General features: G+C 35.5%; 1 protein-coding gene across 1 annotated transcript in view; it reads right to left on the reverse strand.

Annotated features, from left to right (window-relative positions):
• Positions 1-21325, reverse strand: part of TNFRSF21 (TNF receptor superfamily member 21) — a 116799-nt gene that overhangs the window by 24716 nt on the left and 70758 nt on the right. Inside the window, exon 4 of the mRNA XM_051997106.1 lies at positions 15239-15504. Coding sequence (XP_051853066.1) covers positions 15239-15504 — 266 coding nt within the window. The remainder of the gene's footprint in view (positions 1-15238; positions 15505-21325) is intronic.

The following is a 21325-nucleotide window of genomic DNA, read 5'->3' on the forward strand; positions in this document are numbered from 1 at the left end:
TTTCCTTCTATCTCCTCTACATTCCAGCCAAACTAGATTATTCTCTACTGACTCAACTTCTCATGTCTCCAACTTTTTATCTCCCAATTATAATGCATTTGAAGAGATCACCCCACATGCCTAGAACACCCCCCCCTCCACTTACCTCTATCTTTCAGAATCTTCATCTGCCATAAAGCTTTTTCTCATTCCCCCAAATTTTTGGTGCTCTTTCTCCTCCTAGTATATTTATCTCCATGCCCCTTATATCACACCACCTGACCCAGTACAAAGTAAGCACCTTGCTGGAAGAGATAATTTTTTTAAAAAAATTCCTGTATCTCAATTGCCTATATATTGTCCCCTACAAAATGACATGTTAGATGGATTTAACTGGAATACCCAACAATTAATTTGTAACTGTCATTTTTGTGGTTGTTCATTTGTTTCAATCATGGCTGATTCTTTGTGACCTCATTTGGGGTTTTCTTGCCAAAGATACTGAAATATTTTGTCATTTTCCTCTCCAGCTTATTTTACAAATGAGGAAACTGAGGCAAATATAAGTTAAATGACTTATCTGAGGCTGGATTTGAACACAGGAAGATGAGTCTTTCTGATTCCTAAGGCAGCACTCTATCTACTATGCCACCTAGCTGCCCCAGTGATGTTATAGGGCAAATCAATTAAAACATAACATCAGGTGACAGAGTAAGGATTTAAAAAAAAAAATCAAAACATTTGTAACCTCTATAATTTCCTCCTTTCTTCATCTCTCTAATTGCCTTCAAAAAGACAATGACACCCTGCAAAATTAAATAACTTTAAACTTAAATGACCCCAGACTATGCAATAATCCACAGGAGGTAGAATATGTTCTATAAAATCATTACCTTAAGGACCTAGCAGAGAGTTAAGCAGGTAATTCAAAGACCAATTTCATTCTACAAAAAACTATAAACATGGCAACAGCAAGATTATACAATAATCAATTTTGATGGATGTGACTTTTGTCAACAATGAGATGATTCAGGCCAGTTTCCAATGACCTTGTGATGAAGAGAACCATCTGCATCCAGAGAAAAAATAGTGGGAACTGAATGTGGACCACATTATAGTATTTTCACTCTTTTTGTTGTTGTTTGCTTGCATTTTGTTTTCTTTCTCATTTTTTCCCCTTTTGATCTGCTTTTTCTTGTACACCATGATATTTATGGAAATATATGGAAGAATTGCACATGTTTAACATATATTTCATCACTGGCCATCTGGAGAGGGGGTGGGGGGAAGGGATGGAAAAATTAGAACACAAGGTTTTGTAAGGGTGAATGTTGAAAATTATCTATGTAATAAGTAAATAAATAAAATAAAAAACTACAAACAGTTAAAAGTGCAGCTGGAATTTGCTTCAACTCACCCATATCATATTAAATTTCTGAAAATAGCTGGTCTAAGGAAGACTGGTGGATACAGACAGCTGCATCATGCAGCTGGTAAAGCAAAAATAAGGAACTATGTAGTCCACTAGGCAACTGCACTGAGAGCTCTACAACCACCAAAATAACAGGCATGAGAACTCATACTGCTTGGGACTATTCAGTTTGTGACACTGAATCAATTGGGACACTAAGACTGGGAAACTATGTAATGAAAAAAAAATACTGTTGGACTTTGGTCACAAGGCTTCCAATTTGATTTCAGAAAGGATCAAGATATCCTATAAATACAGATAGAGAATTGGAACAAATTAGCCTTAGAATCAGAAGGGCGTGGAGTCAAGGTCACTATTGACACAGTCTGGCTAGGTAACCATTGGCAAGACTCTAAACCTCTCTTGGTGTCCCAGATAACTTTCTTTCTTTCTTTTTTTTTTTTTAATTATTAAAGCTTTTTATTTTTAAAACATATGCATGGATAATTTTTCAACAGTGATTCTTGCATAGCCTTGTGTTTCAAATTTTCCCTTCCTTTCCCTCCCCCCCCTTCCCCTAGACGGTAAGCAATCCAGTATATGTTAGACATATGTTAAATCTAGTATATGTAAACATATTATACAATTCTCTTTTTGCATAAGAAAAATCAGATCAAAAAGGAAAGAAAATAAGAAAACAAAATGCAAGCAAACAACAACAAAAAGAATGAGAATGTTATGTGATCCACACTCAGTTCCCACAGTCTTTTCTCTGGGTGTAGATGGCTCTCTTCATCACAAGATCATTAGAACTGATGTGTTGGAAAGAGCCACATCCATCAGAATTGATCTTTGTATAATCTTGCTGTTGCCATATACAATGATCTCCTGGTTCTTCTCATTTCACTTAGTATCAGTTAGGGTAAGTCTCTCTAGGCCGCCGTGAAATCATCCAGGTAACTTTCAAAGACTAAATTGTTGATAAACTTTAATTCTGCATTGGTAAACAAGTTTCCTCAGGAAATTCCTTCTTTTAGATGATATCAGGGAGGGATAGATATAGTAGTTAGGAGTAGCTAGGTGATACAGTGTTTAGAGGGCTGAGTCTGGAATCAGAATGACTTGAATGCAAATATGATTTCAGACACTTAACAGTTGTTTGACCCTGAGCAAGATACTAATATTATTTGCCTCAGTTTATTAATCTGTAAAATAAGCTTGAGAAAGAAAATGGCAAACCACTCCAGTATTTCAGCTAAGAAAATCTCAAGTGGAGTTGAAGGACACTTAAAAGTTCAAGGACTCAAATTTCATCAGTGTAGTTACTCCTGCCCACCAGCCTCCTCTGGCCTAAAGGGATGACCTTCACAGACTCTTATGAACCAACTGATGTAAGGTTTTCAGATTCACAACAATACCAAGGGCTATCTTTCCTTTTTATCCTCCAGTCATCTCTACTTTGTTAATGACCCACCTTCTCTGTATCTACTACCTTACCTCTTGCCCAGGAGATTGTTTTTTTTTTTTTTCAAAGACTGTTATTTCAGGAAAATCAACCACTGAGTCTTAGCCTGTACCATTAGAAATCTGTATCATTAAATCAACTATCATGGTTACTGAATTGAGAAAGTCAGATCATCCCCTTGTACACAGCTCTGCAGAGTTACATGTCACCATTTCCACTTACAGCTTCAGTTTGGGAGCACATAGCCAGCTTTTTACAAATGTTTTTTATTTATTTATTTATTTTTTATTGACAGCTCATTAGAATTGGAGACCTAGAACTCAGCTTTTTTTTTCCAGATGAAGAAATTGAGACCAAGAAAAAAGTGACTTGCCCAAGTTCATGGAAGTAGCACAATGGATAGAGTACCAGACCTAGAGATAGAAACACTCATCTTCCTGAGTTCAAATCTGGCCTCAAGCATTTACTAACTTATGATGATGGATAAATCATTTAAGCCAGTATTCCTCAATTTCCTCATCTATAAAATGAGCTACAAAAGGAAATGGCAAATCACTCTTTTGCCAAGAATCACAAAAGAGTCCAAAATCAATGAAAAATACTTGAAAACAAAACATGGATTAGGTGGCTAATCTATAGTCCCACACCCAGGAAGTATTTATCTGTATTGGCAAACAAAAGCATGATCTCCTGACTCCATGTACAAAGCTCTTTTTTATCACCCTATCACAGGAAACATTCCATGACATTCTTCAACTACATCAACTGATTTTAGGTGGAGTTGTATAAGATTAGCATGCTTGGCCCTTGTGGGACAAACAATCAGTTAAAAGCCCCCAAAACCTTGGGGCCAAAGTGGCAATTATTTTCTATTCTTTCTCCTCTCTCCTATTCTCCCCTTTGAATGTTAACTTACTTTAATGACCTTACTGAAATGCAATGGACAAGTTGTTTCATTTTTTTTTTCCTATATTCTGTCCTGTGTGACCACCATAAGTCATAGCACTATTGAAGTCAGAGTTCTATAATTCTCAAACTCTTTTTCTCCAGCACAGCATTATTTTTTGCTATGCAGAATTATGTTTACTGCAGTTGAGTTGTGTATAAATTCCATAAAATCTGAGGCACATCTAGCTCCCTATTTTATCAAGGGGGAGACAGGAATAATAGTAGTAATAATGATGATCACAACAACTAATATTTATAGCGTTCACTATGTGCCAGACATTGTTAAGCACTTTAGAATCATTACTTCATTTGATCCTCCAAACAATCCTAAGAGATTACTAGTTCTGTTTAACAAGTTCTATTCCTAACAAGTGAGGAAACTGAAGCAGAGATTAAATGACTTTGTCAATGGTAACACAGCTTATAAGTGTATGAATGCAGATTTGAATTCAGATCTTTCTTCCTCCTGAACCAGAGTACTGTCCATCTGTACTACCTAAAATGAAATAGTCAGTGGGGAGTACAGATTTCAAAATGTAATCCTCTAGAAGGAAGGCAGGAAAGCAGTGGAGTTGGAGGGTGTTATTTAGTTGTGTCTAATTCTTTGTGACTTCCATTTGGGGTTTTATTGGCAAAGATGCTGGAGTTGTTTGCCATTTCCTTCTCCAACTCATTTTACAGATGAGAAAATTGAGGCAAGAGGGTTAAGTGATTTGCCCAGGGTAACCCATATATTAAATATCTGAGACCAGATTTGAAGTTAGATTTCTTTACTGACTTCCTATCCACTATGCCACCTAACTGCCCCTAAAGCCATTCAACTTCCACCTCTGACTTGCTACCTGGGGAACTTTGTACTAGTCCCTTTGCTTCTCTATGGTTCAGCTTCTTTATCTATCCATCAGCTGATGAGTTTGTACAAAATGGCCACAGAGGCCCTTTACAGCACAAGAACTTTGATGCAATTCTATAAAAAGATAAAACAGTTATTGTGTGACATACAGAAACAGTGTCTTTCTATTTTGAACACAAACTGTGGCACTGTGAAAAGGGAACCTTACATGGTATCTGCAGATAAAGGCTTGCGTTCAAGCTTCCCCAGTGATGAATTATGTGACCTGGGGCAAATGGCAACCTTCCTAAACTTCATTTCAGCCTCATCTATAAAATGAGATTTATAATATCTACCCTACCTGCCTGGATATTAAGTGAAAGAATGTCTTTTGTAAGCTATAAAATGCTGGATTGATTCAAGTTATTTCTCTTCAAAGATAACATTTCATTGTGGGCTTTCTAATAAGTTGTTAGCATAATACTACTTTAGAATTATAGCTAAAGAAACTTGTGAGCCCATAAAAACACATATCCCACGGCATAAGAAATACCTTCTAGCCAGCCGGTATTTCCAGTTCTTGTGTATTTAAACCAGACAGAAATCTTCATAATCCCCATAAAACTGGGGCCAGGTCTGCCCTCCGCCCCAAATAGGTGAACCACATTATTAGTGACTTAATAGAATCCTTGAGTCACAGAATATCACAATGGGAAGGCTTCTCAGAGAGCCACAATTCCCTCATTTTACAGAAGGGGAATTTGAGACCCAGGTAAAAAGAAAAGGCTTCCCCAACATCTGATAACTGTAGCAGGGACAGCTACTCACAAGTGTTGTGAGCTCAAGAATATCAGTTACAGTATGTATATTGACCACATAGTTCATAAAACACTCAGCAAGTAAGGGCTTTTTCATTTCAATTCAATTCAATTCCATAGGCACTTAATAATGGGCAGCTAGGTTGCCCAGTGGATAGAGCACTGAGCCTGAAATTGGGAAGATTCATCTTCCTAAATTTAAATCTAATTTCAGACACTTCCTAGCTGTGTGACCCTGAGCAAATTATTTAACCCTGTTTGCCTCAAGTCATTTAACTCTGTTTGCCTCAGTTTCCTCATCTATAAAATATGCTAGAGAAGGAAATGGCCAACCATTTTAGTATCTTTGCTAAGAAAATCCCAAATGGGGTCATGAAAAGTCATACATGACTAAAAAATTACTTAAGGGACATAATAAGTGCCTATGTATAAAGCACTAGAAATACAAGAGGGAAAAAATAAAATGGCCTGTTTGTTGTAGCTATTGCTAACTCAAGGCTACCAACCAAAAGACAAAGATATAGTCCTTTTTGTCAGACTTCTATAAAAGATTATTTCTTGGACTAGAAGAAGATATATGATGATAGTGTTGACAGTGAAGAATACAAAGAAAGCACAAGCTGAGCAGAATATCAATTTAGGACTCCCAAAATTTAACCTTACATTGTCATAAAATATATGGATTCTGTTCATAGAATTAGGGCTGAAAAGGATGTCAGAATATTACCAGCATTGTTTCTAATTGTGAAAATGGTTTTGAATCAATGCTACCAGACCGTTACCAAATCATTCTCATAACTGAGACTATATAGTATTAGAAGACTGGTTGGAGTTAAGGACCAATGATTACACTTGGATCTACAGTTTCCTAGTCTGTGACCATGGAAGAGTAAAGATAATTTGTGTAAGTAATTTCCTTACTCTAACAGCTTCTAGTGCCTCCTCTCTCAAAATTACCTGGTCAGTAAGTTATCTCTACTGACAGAATACCTCAGGGCAGGGACTATTTTATTGTTCCATCCCTCAGTGCCCAGGACCTGACACATAGCATGCACTTAATAAATACATGTTGATTGATCAATGGGTTCACAAGGATCAAATTCAAAGTATTGGCTTTGTTATCCCCATGCTCTAAGGCAGTGGTGTCCAAACCATAGTGGGTTGACCAAACCTAGCCCCCAGCCAGCTTTTATAAGGCAAGTGAGCTAAGAAAGGCTTCTGCATTATAAATACAATAAAACTATTTATTCTTAGCTAGCTACAAAAACAGGCAGCCAGATCTGGCCCTTAGGCTCTAGTTTGCTGACTTGTGTTCTAAGGGACTGAACTAGCCAGTTCACAGGCCCATAAAAAGGTATATTATCTATATTCATAACATATGTGAATTCTTTGCCTTAATAATTACTTTTCAAAATTAATTTAAAAGTCAGTTATTTGCCCCAAACCAACTTAATTTATGAAGTTTTGCAAGACTATACTCATTTGTGGTAGGAACAATATTTATTAGAGAACCTTTGCCATATAGATTGAGCTAGTTTTTTTGGTTTTTTGTAAAGAAAGCTAATCCTGGAGACTTAATTAGTCCAGGGAATGAGAAGTGTTGAGGTAACCACTGAAGCAGCTTTTCAGTTGCCTAAGATATAAAAAGACCAAGCCAAGAGAAGTCAGTGCTGCTCAGAATGAATGGATGATCCACTGTGGTAGCAGTCAACATAGCCTTCTAATCATATATATTTCCATATTAAAATGGGAGGAGTTTACCTGAAGCAATGTCAAATCCTTACTAAGTACCTTACCATGCTATTAAATAGACTTTAAAAATGTTGGATATCTACAAATGTTGACTTTGTGTATCTCTGCTTCACTTAAATCCAATTCACAAACAGGTCAAGATGCTATCCATGATAGCATTGGTCTTCTTTGAAAGTGAAGGATGAGGACCTTCTAGGTGGTACAGGGGATAGTACTCAGATACTTACTAGTTATGTAAACTCTAGGTATGTCATTTAACTCTAATTAAGAAGAAGAACGAAGAGGAGGATGAGGAGAATGATGAACAACAACAGCATCTTTAGAATCCCAAGCCTAAACCTCCAGACTACCCTAGATCAGGACTGGTCCAAAATATCATCAAATGATCCATAATCATTTGATCTGGCATAAGAGAACCTAAGTTCAGGCCCATCACTCAATGTGCCCATCTATAAAATATGAGAGATTAAACTAAAGAACTCTATCTAAGGTTTTTCCCAGTACTAAATTTATGATCTTGAGATGCTAGAAGTAATGGGAATTACAAATATTATTAAAAACAATGAAAGGACCCAGAAGAGGCAATGAATGGAAAGCCAGCCTTAGATCCTACCTCTGAAACATAATGACGCTAGAACGACTATAACTTAACTTTTTAGTGCCTCAAAGCAACTTTTAAAAACTAACTTATAGACTAATTTTTCTATCCATATCAGAAGGAAAAGTTTATAGAATATAACAGGAATTTGGTTGTTGGGTTTTTGGGGGGAAGTAATTGGTCTTAAGTGACTTGTCCCAAGTCACACAGCTAGTAATTGTGTGTGTGTTTAAAACTAGATTTAAACTCAGCTTACCCTGACTTATACATCCTGATTGCCCCCACTTAATTGCCCCCAAGAACTTTTTTGAAGTAGGGAATAGAATAAAGGTTGTATTATTATCTTCAGCATTGTCTTCATTTTACAAAGGAAGAAACTGAGACCCAGAGGGATTAGTTGTTTTGCCCAGGATCATATTATCAATAAGGATATAAATCCAGATTTCCTAATCCCATGTCAAGAGCTCTTTCATAAAATCATAGGATTTAGACCCAAAGCAGACATTTGATACCATCTATTCCAATCCCTTTGTTTTACACATGAGAAAAGTCACTCCAAGAGAGGAAATGACTTGGCCAAGACCATACAAGTAATAAGCACTAGAACTGGGATTCAATTTATGGTCTTCTGACTTTAAAAACTCCAGTCCTTTTTCTCTTTGGCAAGAACAGAAAGAAAATAAAGCATAGGTCTATTCTTTGCATAGGAAAATGGTCAATTATTCTAAATTGACTCCAGAACAATAAGCCTCATTCAATAAAAATCAACAGGAAAGGGTTTATTTCTGACAAAAATAAGGAGCAGTGCTGGTAAATTGCCCAAAACATACCACCAGGAACTGGAGCCTGGTGCCATGGCTTATACCTGTTAAACAACAAAAAAAAATAACCCACAGAAGGAAAGCATGGATATAGATAAGTCAGAAAGTGTTAGGTGCTAAACATGAATGAAAAGAGCACTGGAAAATTTTATACTTTAAGATAAAGTCAAAATCCCTGTTCATAACTGTTCTTTTCCTGGATGCAGAGCTTTCTAGTTACAGAGATTTAAATCTGCCTTAAGGTGATTCACGGCAATTCCAATAAACTTGTGATGGAGTCATCTACATCCAGAGGAAGAATTATGGAAACTTAATGTGAAACAAAGCATAGTATTTTCACCTTTTTATTGTTGTTGTTGTTGTTGTAGTAGTTTTTTTTTCTCTCGTGTTTTTTTTTTTTCCTTTTCCCTTTTGATTTGATTTTTTCTTGCACAGCATGATGAATATGCAAATATGTTTTAGAAGAATTGCACAGGTTTAACCTATATTGGATTGCTTGCTGTCTAAGAGAGGAAGATAAATCTGAAACACAAGTTTTTGCAAAGGTGAATGTTGAAAACTACCTATGCATGTATTTGGAAAAATAAAAGTTATTATAAATATATATAATATATATGCAGAATTAGTAAGATGACCAGATTAATGATAAAACCTCTAAAGTCCTTCTTTCAATCTTTAAATTTCATGATCCTAGGAAATAAATTATTTGTCTGGCTCTGCTACTTAACATCTCTGTGACCTTGAATAAGAGACACTTCCTTTGCTCTTACCTCAGGTCCCTCATCTATAAAATGGGAATAACAATAGCATTTATTCAGAGTTGTTGGTAAGACTAGATGAGATAATATGTCAAATACTTTGCAAACCATAACATAATTAAATACAAATACTAGCAAAAGCTAGTTATTGCTATTGCTGTCATTATTATTATTATCATATCCGCCCCACTTAAGAAAAATCAAGGCAGCTTAACAGAATCTTTATTCTAGACTTGAAGTCAAGAGGTTATCATTGTTCAGATGTGCCTCACTTTTCTTGACCCCATTTGGGGTTTTCTTGGCAAAGATACTGGAATGGTTCACCATTTTTTTCTCCAGTTTATTTTATAGATAAGGAAACTGAGGCAAACTGGATTAAGTGATTTGCCCAGGATCACACAGTTACTAAGTATCTAATATCAGATTTGAACTCAAGGAGATGAGTCTTCCCTATTCCAAGTACATACCACCTAGATCCCCTGATAAATCCTGCTGTCCCACACACTGGCTATGTAATCCTGGGCAAATCATTTAACCTCTTAATGCTCCAAGCAATAGTCTAAGACAGGTACCAACCTAAACTGGTAGAGAGTTGTCTCATCTGGGAGTTCCCTCTACCAACACAATCCCAAGTCTGGTCCCTTCTTTTTATAGACATGGGAGATTCCTAATGAGGAAATTCTCTCCACTAAAGTATACAAAATCAACTGATCTATATCTTATAGCCTTAAAGAATTGCCTAGAGCATGAAATGACTTTGTCCAGAGTCATAAAGTCAGTGTCTCTGACAGAAAATATACCCAGCTCTTCCTGATACCAAGATCAGATTTCTACCCATGACTCCATGCTGCCTCTCCTTCCATCCTCATTTTGGATTAGAAAACTGAAGGCCAGAAGTTAAAGAATTGGCTCAATGTCCTCACACAGCAAGGAAGTAGTGGAGCCAGGACCCAGGTGTCCCTATGGCTAGACTAGAGTTCTTTCTGCCACTCTTTGTAGCTTCTCTATAGGCTTATTTTTCTTTCTTAATGACCAGTGTTCCAACTTTATGTTCTAAAATATGGTTTAACCTTGTTCACTGACACAGGTAACCAAAGCCCTGCCGTGACTAATCCTTTGAGAGAGAACATTTCGGGCCTGTGATTTGCTATCTTAATTTCAAAGAGAAAAAAATTGGCCATTTTCTAAAAATCCTCTTTGTCTCAAGTCATTATTTCAACACAAAAAGGGTACTATTCACCCACAGGGGCTGGGGAGTGGAAAGATACAAATCTTGACTATCACCCACTATTTAGGGAAAGTATAAGTTAAGAGAATAAGCCTCAATTAGGCCTCATGCTCCTGTATTCTCTTCTTTGACTCCAAACCTCAGAGATTAGTCTGCAGACAGACAGTTACATACTGTGTCATTAATGAGAACTGGCAGCTGAAAAACAAGTCCATGCAACTTGTCTATTTAAATGAAAGGCAGAACCATTTTCTAGAATATGCTGCTAGAATATTTTTCATTATTTAAACAAGGAGCATGAAGATTAACACTATTCACATCATAATAGATGCAGTTGGACCAAGAACAAGAGGGTAAGCTCTATGGCGTACCTTTTCCCCACCATTTTCTTTTTTCCTTTATTAATTTCCTTTTTTATTATTATTATGAGGAGGGGGCAGTGAAAGAATGGGGAAAAGATTATTTGACATGTCCTGAATGTGTTTTTTGTCTTCCTAGTGTATAACCTTTCCACTGCCTTAACTCTATGAATAGCTCCTCTTGACATAATCCATTTCTTTGCCTTTCTGGGGTTATTTATGCTTTTCTTTTCCCTTTTCTTAAAATGGATATAATCCTATCATGGTCAAGGGATTCTTTGCAGCTGGTGCCTCCAGAGAAAGGAGATAACAAAAGCATAAACAAAATAAATTACACAGATTTAAAAATTGGAAATAGAGGGGGCCTGGCATAGTGAATAGTACTACCCTAGCTGCCTATTATTTATCAGATACTATTAACTAAGTGCTCAAACTGAGTGCTGTTACAAGACCTTACTTAGCTTAAAAAGACCAAGGTTTCTCACTGCATTTGGGGCCATCTCTAGTCATCTTGATCTATGTTTGGCCACTGGACCCAAATAGTTCTGGAAGAGAAACTAAGGCAGGTGACCTTGCACAGCCTTCCTTTACTCAAATCCAATTCATTTGCATGCTTTTGGCATCATCTCCAGTCCTTTGAGATGGAAGAACAAACAACAAGCACTGAGAATACAAAGGAAAGTAAAGGATAGCCCTCAAACCTAGAGTTTAAGATCTGACTCTAATATGGCTCTGTGATGCTATTCCTGACCCTGAACCTCTCAGGGTCCTCAAAAAACCCTTCAAATCCCTAAATTAAAGATGTACTCTGTCAAAGGAAGCTTCTCTTCTTCTTCTTCTTCCTATTCACAATAGACCAATCAATCATAAGTCCAGTGATAAAATGTATGCAAAATGGTTTGTGTGTATTATCTCATTTGAGTCTCACCATAACCTTACAGTATAGGTAGCATTAAATAATATCCTTATGCATATAAGAAAACTGAAGCTTTGGAAATTTAGGTGACTTTCAGGGTCACAAAGTGTCAGATGGGAACTAGATTTAAGATAAGGATTTGAATCCAGATCTTCCTAACATCATTCTGCTCATCATGATGTCTTTCAATCCCGGGGCATAGGATGGAAACATGACTGAACATAGGTTCAAAAAGTCCAGTATTGAATCCTAACAGTCTCTTCACCCTTTAGGATCAGTTTCTTCATCTGTAAAATAGTGGTACTACTCTCTACCAACTTCTCACAGTTACTAAAAAGATCAAATTATATAAAATATTTAAATGTTTTAAAACTCCAAATTACTCATTAGATAGTTAATAGAGTCCAAAGCTAATTTTTTGAAATCCACAGAGAGAAAGAGAAAAGGAAATAATTGGGGAAATGTGAGGGTATAGCTACCACTAGTGAAATAACAAATGTATTCATTATCCTGAATGAATCATGTGGAATGAAGTAAGCAACTAAGGAGGGATGTCACAATTCCTCTATCCCTCACACTGATTAGCCCTCCAGAAGAAGATGAAGACTGTTTTCTGACAAGCATATCCAACTAAACAAAAATCTATCTTTTCTCTAAAGCTCTCCTACTTGTTAGAAGTCACCTCATCTAGTCCAACTGTCACCTGATCCATGAATTCTGGTTACAGTGATTAGGATAAGCCTCTGCCTGAAGACCTTCAGGAATTCTGAGCATACTATTTCCTGAAGCATCCCATTCTGCTCTCTTACTGTTATCTTTTATATATCATGCCTGACACATATAATATATTGACATTATTGCATAGAGGCTTCATTATGGTGACCTAAGATCTCTATGATCAAAATCTAATTTAAACCCTAGCATTGCTTCCTCAAATTCCTTCCTAAATTCCAATATATCTTTCCATAGAAGTAAAATATTTCTTGTCTGTCCCTCCCCATCACCTTTACACTCTCAAGATATGACAGTTTTATATGAGTATGACAGTTTAATTGCAGAATAAAGTCCTTCAGCAAACTCCAGTAAATTTGTGTGTGAAGTTCATATTTAAAGCTGTTAATATCAGTCTCTTTCAACATTTCCTCTATTTATCACTTAATATATCTTGAAAAAACCCTTTTCACTCTGAAAGCCTAAACAACTTCAAAACAGTATGAAACTCAGTAGTTACTTAAGGGAGGGAGTTTCCCAGGATCACACTATTATTACCTAGCTCAATACATTTCTTTTACAGGCAAAGTAGCTGAGGCACAGAGAGTAGGGAATGTGCCCAAATGTTACACTGGAGGTAAACAGCAGAGCTTGAATTCAAACTTAAGTTCTCTGATTTCAAATCTAAAACACTCTGATCAACTGAGTTCCTTAGTTCAAGAGTGACTTAACAAAATTCTCACAAATTCTGAGGACTGAGGAGTAGAAAAAACAATTGGAAAAGTCATAGAAAGTCAGAAAGGCATATTTTGCATTAAAAAAAAGCAATTGTCACTAAGACAAAAAATGAATTTGGTTCTTTTAGCTACTAATAAATTCTATAGGAGTTACCTGAAGTAAAGGCATAGGTAAGTAGGACTCTTATGATATTTTAATGCCGTGGAATTAACCTGGATCCCTAATGAAGTCTAAACTCTATTATGCATTTAGAGTATAAAAGACCTAAGGAGTGACCAACTTATATCAATGGTGGTGGCAAAGCCTATTTAAATAATGTGCAAATACAAAAGGGCAGAATGTTCAAGGTTTTGATCAAGAAAATTGAGAAGCAGACTCAGAATACAATAGGCTTTTTTGATTGGATAAAATATTTCAGATAACTAGACAACCCTTTTGGTTTCTGCCCCCATCTTCCAGAAATACAGTCCTTACCATAGAGATGAAAATTAAAGTAACTTTGGAGTGCCATTTCCAAGTCATCAAACTGACAAAGATAATGAAAAATGGCAAAATGCAATACTGGTAGGATTATGGGGAACCAGGTACAGTCATTCAGGTACAAATTTGTAAAAATATTTTAGGAGAATCAGCTCGCAGTGTCCAGTAAAAATTATTTTTAAAAAATCATATCCTTTCATCTAATAATTCCAATATTCAGTTTATATCCAGAAAGTGTTATAAAAGCAAAACTAAAAATGACAATGACATTCTGTTCAGGGATCTTATAAATGTATTACATGTAATTAATAATAGTAATAATAAAAAAACCTCAATGTTCAACAGAGGGGAATGTCAAACAAATTGTGATCCATTAATGTGATATAATTTTGAGTGTGATATTAATTAGGAAATAATAGAATAGAATGATTGATAAGCATAAAGAATATGAAGAAATCAGAAAGACCTTAGTGAAATAATGCAAAGCAAAAATTGAAAATCCAGAAACATGGAGGACATACTAGTTATGACTATGTATTAGGAAAAGTGAAAATGAATAAAGAATCTCAATGGGAACTTAAGAGTAGGTAAAAAGTCATTATATATTAAAATTAGTTCACTTAAATCTGAATAGTTGTCAAATAAGTTTACTTAGTAGCATCAGCCAATATCACTATTAATAAAACAGTTACATTTTTTGTTTTGCTTAATAGAACATATTTAAAGAAATGATGTAAGAATAGTATATTTTAAAAGTATATTAACAATATATTAAAATAGTACATATACTAAAATACTAAAGAAATGTTTCAAGAATAGCTTCATAAAAAGCTGAGTTCAAATCCTGCCTTTGAAATTTACTGGCTTTGTGATCACTGGCAAATTAATATCTGCTTCAATTTTCTCACATGTAAAATAGTAATAATAGTTCCTACTGGTAAGGATTATTGTGAAAATCCAACTGAGGAAATTCTGGCTAAAACATTTTGCCAACATAAAGTTTTATATAAATGTTAGCTATTGTTAGTAAAAAATCACAATCATTCTTTTAATATTTAAGGATCATAAAGTTTTTAACAGCCAACATTCCAACCAGCCTCAGGGATGAAGATTGCATTATACAGATATAATTTCTTTTTTCTCCTCAATTATCCAATGATAGCAAGCTACAGGAGGGAAAATTTTTGGCTAAAGTAAGAGTCAGAAAACTTAACATTAGTAGCAATTAAAATATCATTAGGCAAAAAAAGTTTTATTTGGCCACTTACATTCCATAGTTTTATTCATTTTCAAAAGTTTCTACTTTGGGATGGTAAGGGCTTCCTTCAGTAACCAACTCAGCCATGAATCAGATTGAGGGACAAAACATTAGGAGAGTAAAGACTGAAAATATCCTCACAGAAGGCAAATCAAATTGAAGTTACCTGAGCTGTGTCTTCCATGAGACCTCGAATTTTCTCCACAACGTCATTCCTCCGGTGCTGGCGCAGAGCACTGATTAACTGGGCAAGACTGGCTTCAGGGCCCCGTATGGTCCAATGCTGCAGGGCTGCATAGGCCCTTTCATGATCTGCTGTGTATCCATTGGAAAATGCAGCCACCTCCCGCTCACTGGCATTGCACAGAAACTGATAGATGTCCTTCCACTGGCTTCCCACTTGGGCTGCCACCAGCTTCAAAATGTCAATACCTGGATCAGGGGGGATAAAAATGGGAACTTAATGGACGTTTTCAGATAAAGCTCCTCTAATTGAATCACAAAAGCATACAGCATCTATTAACAAAATGTTTCTGGTATCCAAAATGAGAGAGTTGGACTAGATTACTTCTAAACTCCTTCCTTTCCATCTCTCAATTTATCATCCTATGACCAATCTTCAGTAAGTCAACTAATTCGACTTACACTTAAGCACTGTGTGAATGCTTAGAATTACAAAGCAAAACTGAAATAACCCCCTTTCTCAAAGAATTTTTGTTCTGTTGAGAGATTCTACCTATATGAAAATACATAAAAGGATAGTGCCCTCAACAGAAAGTAAGTTAGGAAAAGGGGATGTTTTAGAGGGAAATATATGTTAAACACACACACACACACACACACACACACACACACACACACACACACTTATTCAAAAATTCCTTCCTAAATATCAAGCTTATAGGAGACACATAACTGAGATTTTAAAATTATTACTGTGAATAGTAAAAAAAATACTATTGAAATTGCATATTGCATATGAATCCCAAAATTTATTTAGACATCCATCCTGAGATATCCAATTTTCTATACTTTTTCTGAAGTAAAATAAGTAAATAGAAAATATGAAAGAACTGAATATTTGGTAAAAGAATACCTCACACTGCCTCAGTGTCTCTCATTCTGAATATCAATTTCTACTATACAGTAATACAGATATAAGTAGTATAGGAGATTGAACAGTATGTAAACTGAACACAGAGCATCCCCTGAACATGAGTTGTTACTCACTTTACTCTATTCTTTAAAAGCTAATTATGTTATTTGCTTTTCAAATAAAGTAGATGCCCAAAATAATTCCATTAATTAAAATTTTAAAATATTTCAATGTTCAACTCAATTATCAACTCAAAAATCCTATATTTTATACAGAATCATTGGGTCTGGAGGCAAAAAGCTTGGATCAAAACCTAATTCAACTACTTATTACTTCTGTGACCTTGGGCAGGTACAGCAAATAGCATGGACCTGGAACTGGGAACATTTAAGTTTAAATCTAGCCTCAGATACTAGCTGAGACAAGTCATTTCATCTTAGCTTGACCCAGCTTTCTCATCTATAAAATGAATATGACAGTAGACTTAACCTCTGGGGGTTGTTGTGAGGATCAAATAATTGTAAAGTGTTTTGTAAAACCTTAAAGCACTAACAACCTTCCAACTCTAAACCCAAGATCCCAAAATTCAGCCTTTTTAGTTTTGATTTCAACACTTTCACAAATTTTGAGCCTAGTAAAAATTCTCCAGTTCCAAGAAAACCAATTTTCTGAATTGCCTCAATGTCCTACCTAAAGTTTACAGGAAACTAGAGTAACTTAGGCTCATAATAGGGGCTGGCATTTCAAAAGTCTCTTTAAATCCCAAGACTCTCTCTTTAAGTAAAATTAAATCTTAACTTAGCTCCATTTGAGAGAGGCCCCAAACATCTCACATGAAAACATGAGTGAGTTTTCTTCTTCAACAGCATGGGAACTTAACTCAGATCTTCATTCTGCCAGTGCAGAGTATGGTTGTGGATAAACCACAAACCAATCTTCCAGTGCCCATTTCTACATGTGTACTACAAAGATACTATATGGTTTTCCCTGGGGGATGGTTGAACTGATTAATTCACATTCTTTGTATCCTGGCTTTCTTCTAAGAAGAAAGTCAGCTCACTGTGGATGTCCTTACAAAGAGCATATATTCACTGAAGCTCAAACTAGTAGTATGTTCAGATGCCAAGACACAGCCCTTACAGGATAATTACAGAGTTTGAAAGGCTGAAGAGTTCAGCAACATTCCCTTCTTTCAAAACCCAGCATTTATTTTTATGAGCACCCCTTAAAAAAAAAACACACAGCAAAACATATGAATACAAGGAGAAGTCCCCATATTAGAAATTGCCCCTGATGTAGATTTAAAGATTTAGAAATTATACTTCTTTGAGAAAATTCACTCCAACTAGTTTTGTTCCACTATGAAGTATTCATGTTCAATTTCTCTAAACGGAATAGTTTGGGTTCAACAATGTTATTCACAAGGTACCGACTCATATCACTGAGATGCTGAATCTAAAAATTATATAGACACCCAAAGATAGCCAGCTTTATAGACACTGGGCTCAAAAGGGAGACAATACCAGAAGTAGCACAAACCAGGAGTGAAGTTCTCCTGACCTTAATGTAGCTCACCACACTAAACTAAGAGCTAGTTTGATAAGCATTTTTTTAAGTTCTACCTTTTAAAATGGAGTCTTTCCTGATCCCCATTTTCCATGCTATCACCTCGGATCCAGGATAGTGCCACCATATCACTTTACATGTACTTTATGTTTGCTTATTTCTACCCAATAGGATATAAATTCTAGGAGGACAAGAGTTATTTCCCTTTTGTTATGTATCCTTACCACTTAGATGATATACCTCAAATTCAACATGTCCACTTCTCAATTTACTTTCCTTCCAAACCCAGGTCTTCCTTCTATTCATGATACTACAATATTCAGTTAATCAATAAGCATTTCTTACTATGTGCCAGGCACTGTCCTAAACCCTGAGGATGCAAAAAAAAAAAAAAAAAAAAAAGGCAAAGGACATATTCCTCCATATTTAGTTGCCAAATTATGATTCTATATTAATCCCTCTCCCATTTTTGTTGCACCTTAACTCAGGGCCTCATTATCTACACTGCCTAGACAAGGCACCTTCTAAGCTCTTAATATTTACTGAATAAATGTTGAATGAATTTAAGACAAAGTAGAAGTACCACATAAAAATTAAAACGAACATGAGGATTCTATCTGGGTTCAATATATACACACAAAAAATGCTATGTGCTACTCTCCTTTTATGGTTTCTTTATTTTCAAAATGGGGGCAGGAGCAATTATTCCATAATATAAATTTATCAACAAGCTAGGTATGATAGTGGCTTTGAAGTAAGGACATTTGAAACTTTGCCTTAAACTTAGTAATTGTATGACCCTGGGCAAGTCACTTAAATAATCTAAACCTCAGTTTCCCACCCTGTAAAATAACAACAACAATAATAGTTGTTATTTATAGTATTTAAAGGTTTTCAAAGTGCTTTACAATTATCTCATTTGATCTACACACATAATCCTGGGTGGTGTTACTATTATACTCATTTTGCAGAAGAGGAAGGCAAGCATAAAGTGTCCAGGGTCACATAACTAGTCAGTATTGCAGGCTAGATTTGAATCCAGATCTTCCCGACTCCAGATTCTTGTGTATTTTTTGTGTCACCAAGCCCCCTACTGGAAAATACCTTAGAAGTCAACAAGTGCACTCATTTTTACAGAGGAGATAGTACCAAAGAAGTTACATATTTGTTTAAGAGCACTTAGGTAAAATTTGATAGACCTGGGATTTGTTCTTACCACTGCACCACAATGCCTCCCTTAGATAATCTCTGAAGTCCCTATGATCTCTGACATTCACTAAATATGATTTGGTCAAAGTGATTAGTTATTTGGTTAAAAAAAATTAATCCAGAACAAATCCTTTTACCAGCAAACTCTAAGGGACTGTTTTTCTCCAACCAGAGCAGTTGTTATCTAAAGTTCATTAGAAACCATTGACTACAATTTAGGGATTATATTGTAAAAGTATTTCCTGTAAAGAGACTTGATTTCCACTGGAAAAATCCAATTTCCTCTTTCTTCTAATATAATAAGAAAAAAGCAGCAGCAGTGGCATGTGGTAGTTTCTAACAGGATTGGAGGGCTCATCAAGGGCATAAAGTTGATAAATGAGAGGTCATCATCTCTGACCAGGGCCTTGGCCCACTTCAACACCAAGGAAGACTTAAGATATAGTTTGTATGTTATTTCTTTTGTGGTTACTTCTGACATAACTGAATCAGGATGGCAAATTTAGAACTGGAAACTTCTGTGAAAATCAAATTCCTTAACTCTTTTTCATGTTCTAAATGAAGAATCTCCAAATGAGAGAGAAATTAAATGATTACCTCCATATCACAAAGATTAATAAGCAGCAGAAGTCTGCCAACTCCAAGTCCCACATTCATTGCATTAAACTCAACGCAATAACATAGTACAATGAAAAGTGTTCTGGATTTGGAGTAAGAGGATCCGGGTTCCAATTTTGACTATGCAACTAATTAATTGCTGGCCCTTACCTAAGTGATATAATTTTGGGGGGGCTCTGTGTCCTCAATCTCTAAAATAAGAAAGGAAACAGTGTTGTCTAAAATTTTTCCAGTTCCAAATTTATGACATGTGACCATGAGAAAATTAATTCACTTTTTGATTCTTCAATTTCTTCATGTGCAAAATGAAGAGATTGGACTAGGGAACCTTAAAAAACAGAGATCTGCTTTATAAGGGAATTGATCTCTAAGATTCATCTACCTTAAAAGTTAATGATATATTAGTCTTAGAAGTTTTTTAAATGGGTCCATTAGAATGTCTTCTATTCAATATCTACTTTGCTTCCAACATCTGCTCAGTTAAGAAATCACTTGCTGTACTCAAGTATTTAATACAATTATTTTCTCATCTATAGATACAATGCAAACATTATGATTCTCAACATAAGATGAGATTGCTATCATATAAAAGTTATAAGAGTTATGGTGTGATATGACATAGTCAGAATCAGGAAATCCTGGATTCAAATTCTGACTCAAATATATACTAACTATGGCCTCAGACAAGCCACTAGCTTCACAGTGCCATAGCACCAATGTCTAAGTTAAGGCCTCAGAAATGCTCCCTACCTATGGACACCTGATCTGTGATAAATCAGATTGGCAGAGACCTTTTTCTCACTGGAAGTTCCTGTGCTGATGATATCACAGAAACAGGTAAAAAGAGAAAAGGGGAATTTATTAAAAGATAAATGTGTAACTGAGAAATATTTAAGAAACAAAATATAGAAATTCCACATATAAAGAAATGCAGTGAAATTCCCACACATAATTTTTTTTTGTTTTCAAATTTAAAATACTATATAATATTTTTACAAAATGAATTTGATTTCTTTACTGATCTCTCTTTCTCCTCTCATCCAGCAAAGTTATATGTTCTTCACCATTCTATCTCCTGCCTCCAGCTCTCTTCTCTTTCCTATCCCTCATATCACTCAATAATTACGTTGGCAATCTTGCCCATGATCTCATTCATTCTCACAGCTGCTGCTATCACCTAAACACAGATGACTTCTAAATCTATCTCTAAACCTACATTTCCAACTGTTTACTCCATATTGGCAGCTAGATATCCTATCATCAATTCAAACTCAGCAAACCCAGTATCTTATACATAATAAGCTCTTAATAAATGCTAATTCAAGAAAATTAAATGGTACAGTGGATAGAGAACTAGGCCAGGAGTCAAGGAGACTTATTTAGCCTCAGAAGAATACTAGCTGTATGATCCTAAGAAATTCACTTAAAACTATTTGCCTCAGTTTCTTCATCTATAAGTTGACTTGAAGAAGGAAATGGCAAAATATTCTAGTATCTCTGCCAAAAAAAAAAAAATGGCAATTACAAAAAGTCAGACAAGACTTAAAAAAAAGAATAAATGTTTGTTGATTAATTGACTCAATTTATAATCTTTCTTCCCAGTTATCTCCACTCAAAATGTTCCAATCATCTTGACTCCATCTTTCTCCATCTCCAGTTACCAAATGTTGGTGTCCCTACTGCAATATCATTTTTTCTACCATCATCCCCAGTTCTTTTCATTCCCACCACCATTATTTTAATTCAAACTATTACTACCTCTTA

The sequence above is a fragment of the Antechinus flavipes genome, chromosome 4 (assembly GCF_016432865.1).
Source record: "Antechinus flavipes isolate AdamAnt ecotype Samford, QLD, Australia chromosome 4, AdamAnt_v2, whole genome shotgun sequence".
Taxonomy (NCBI): Eukaryota; Metazoa; Chordata; class Mammalia; order Dasyuromorphia; family Dasyuridae; genus Antechinus; species Antechinus flavipes.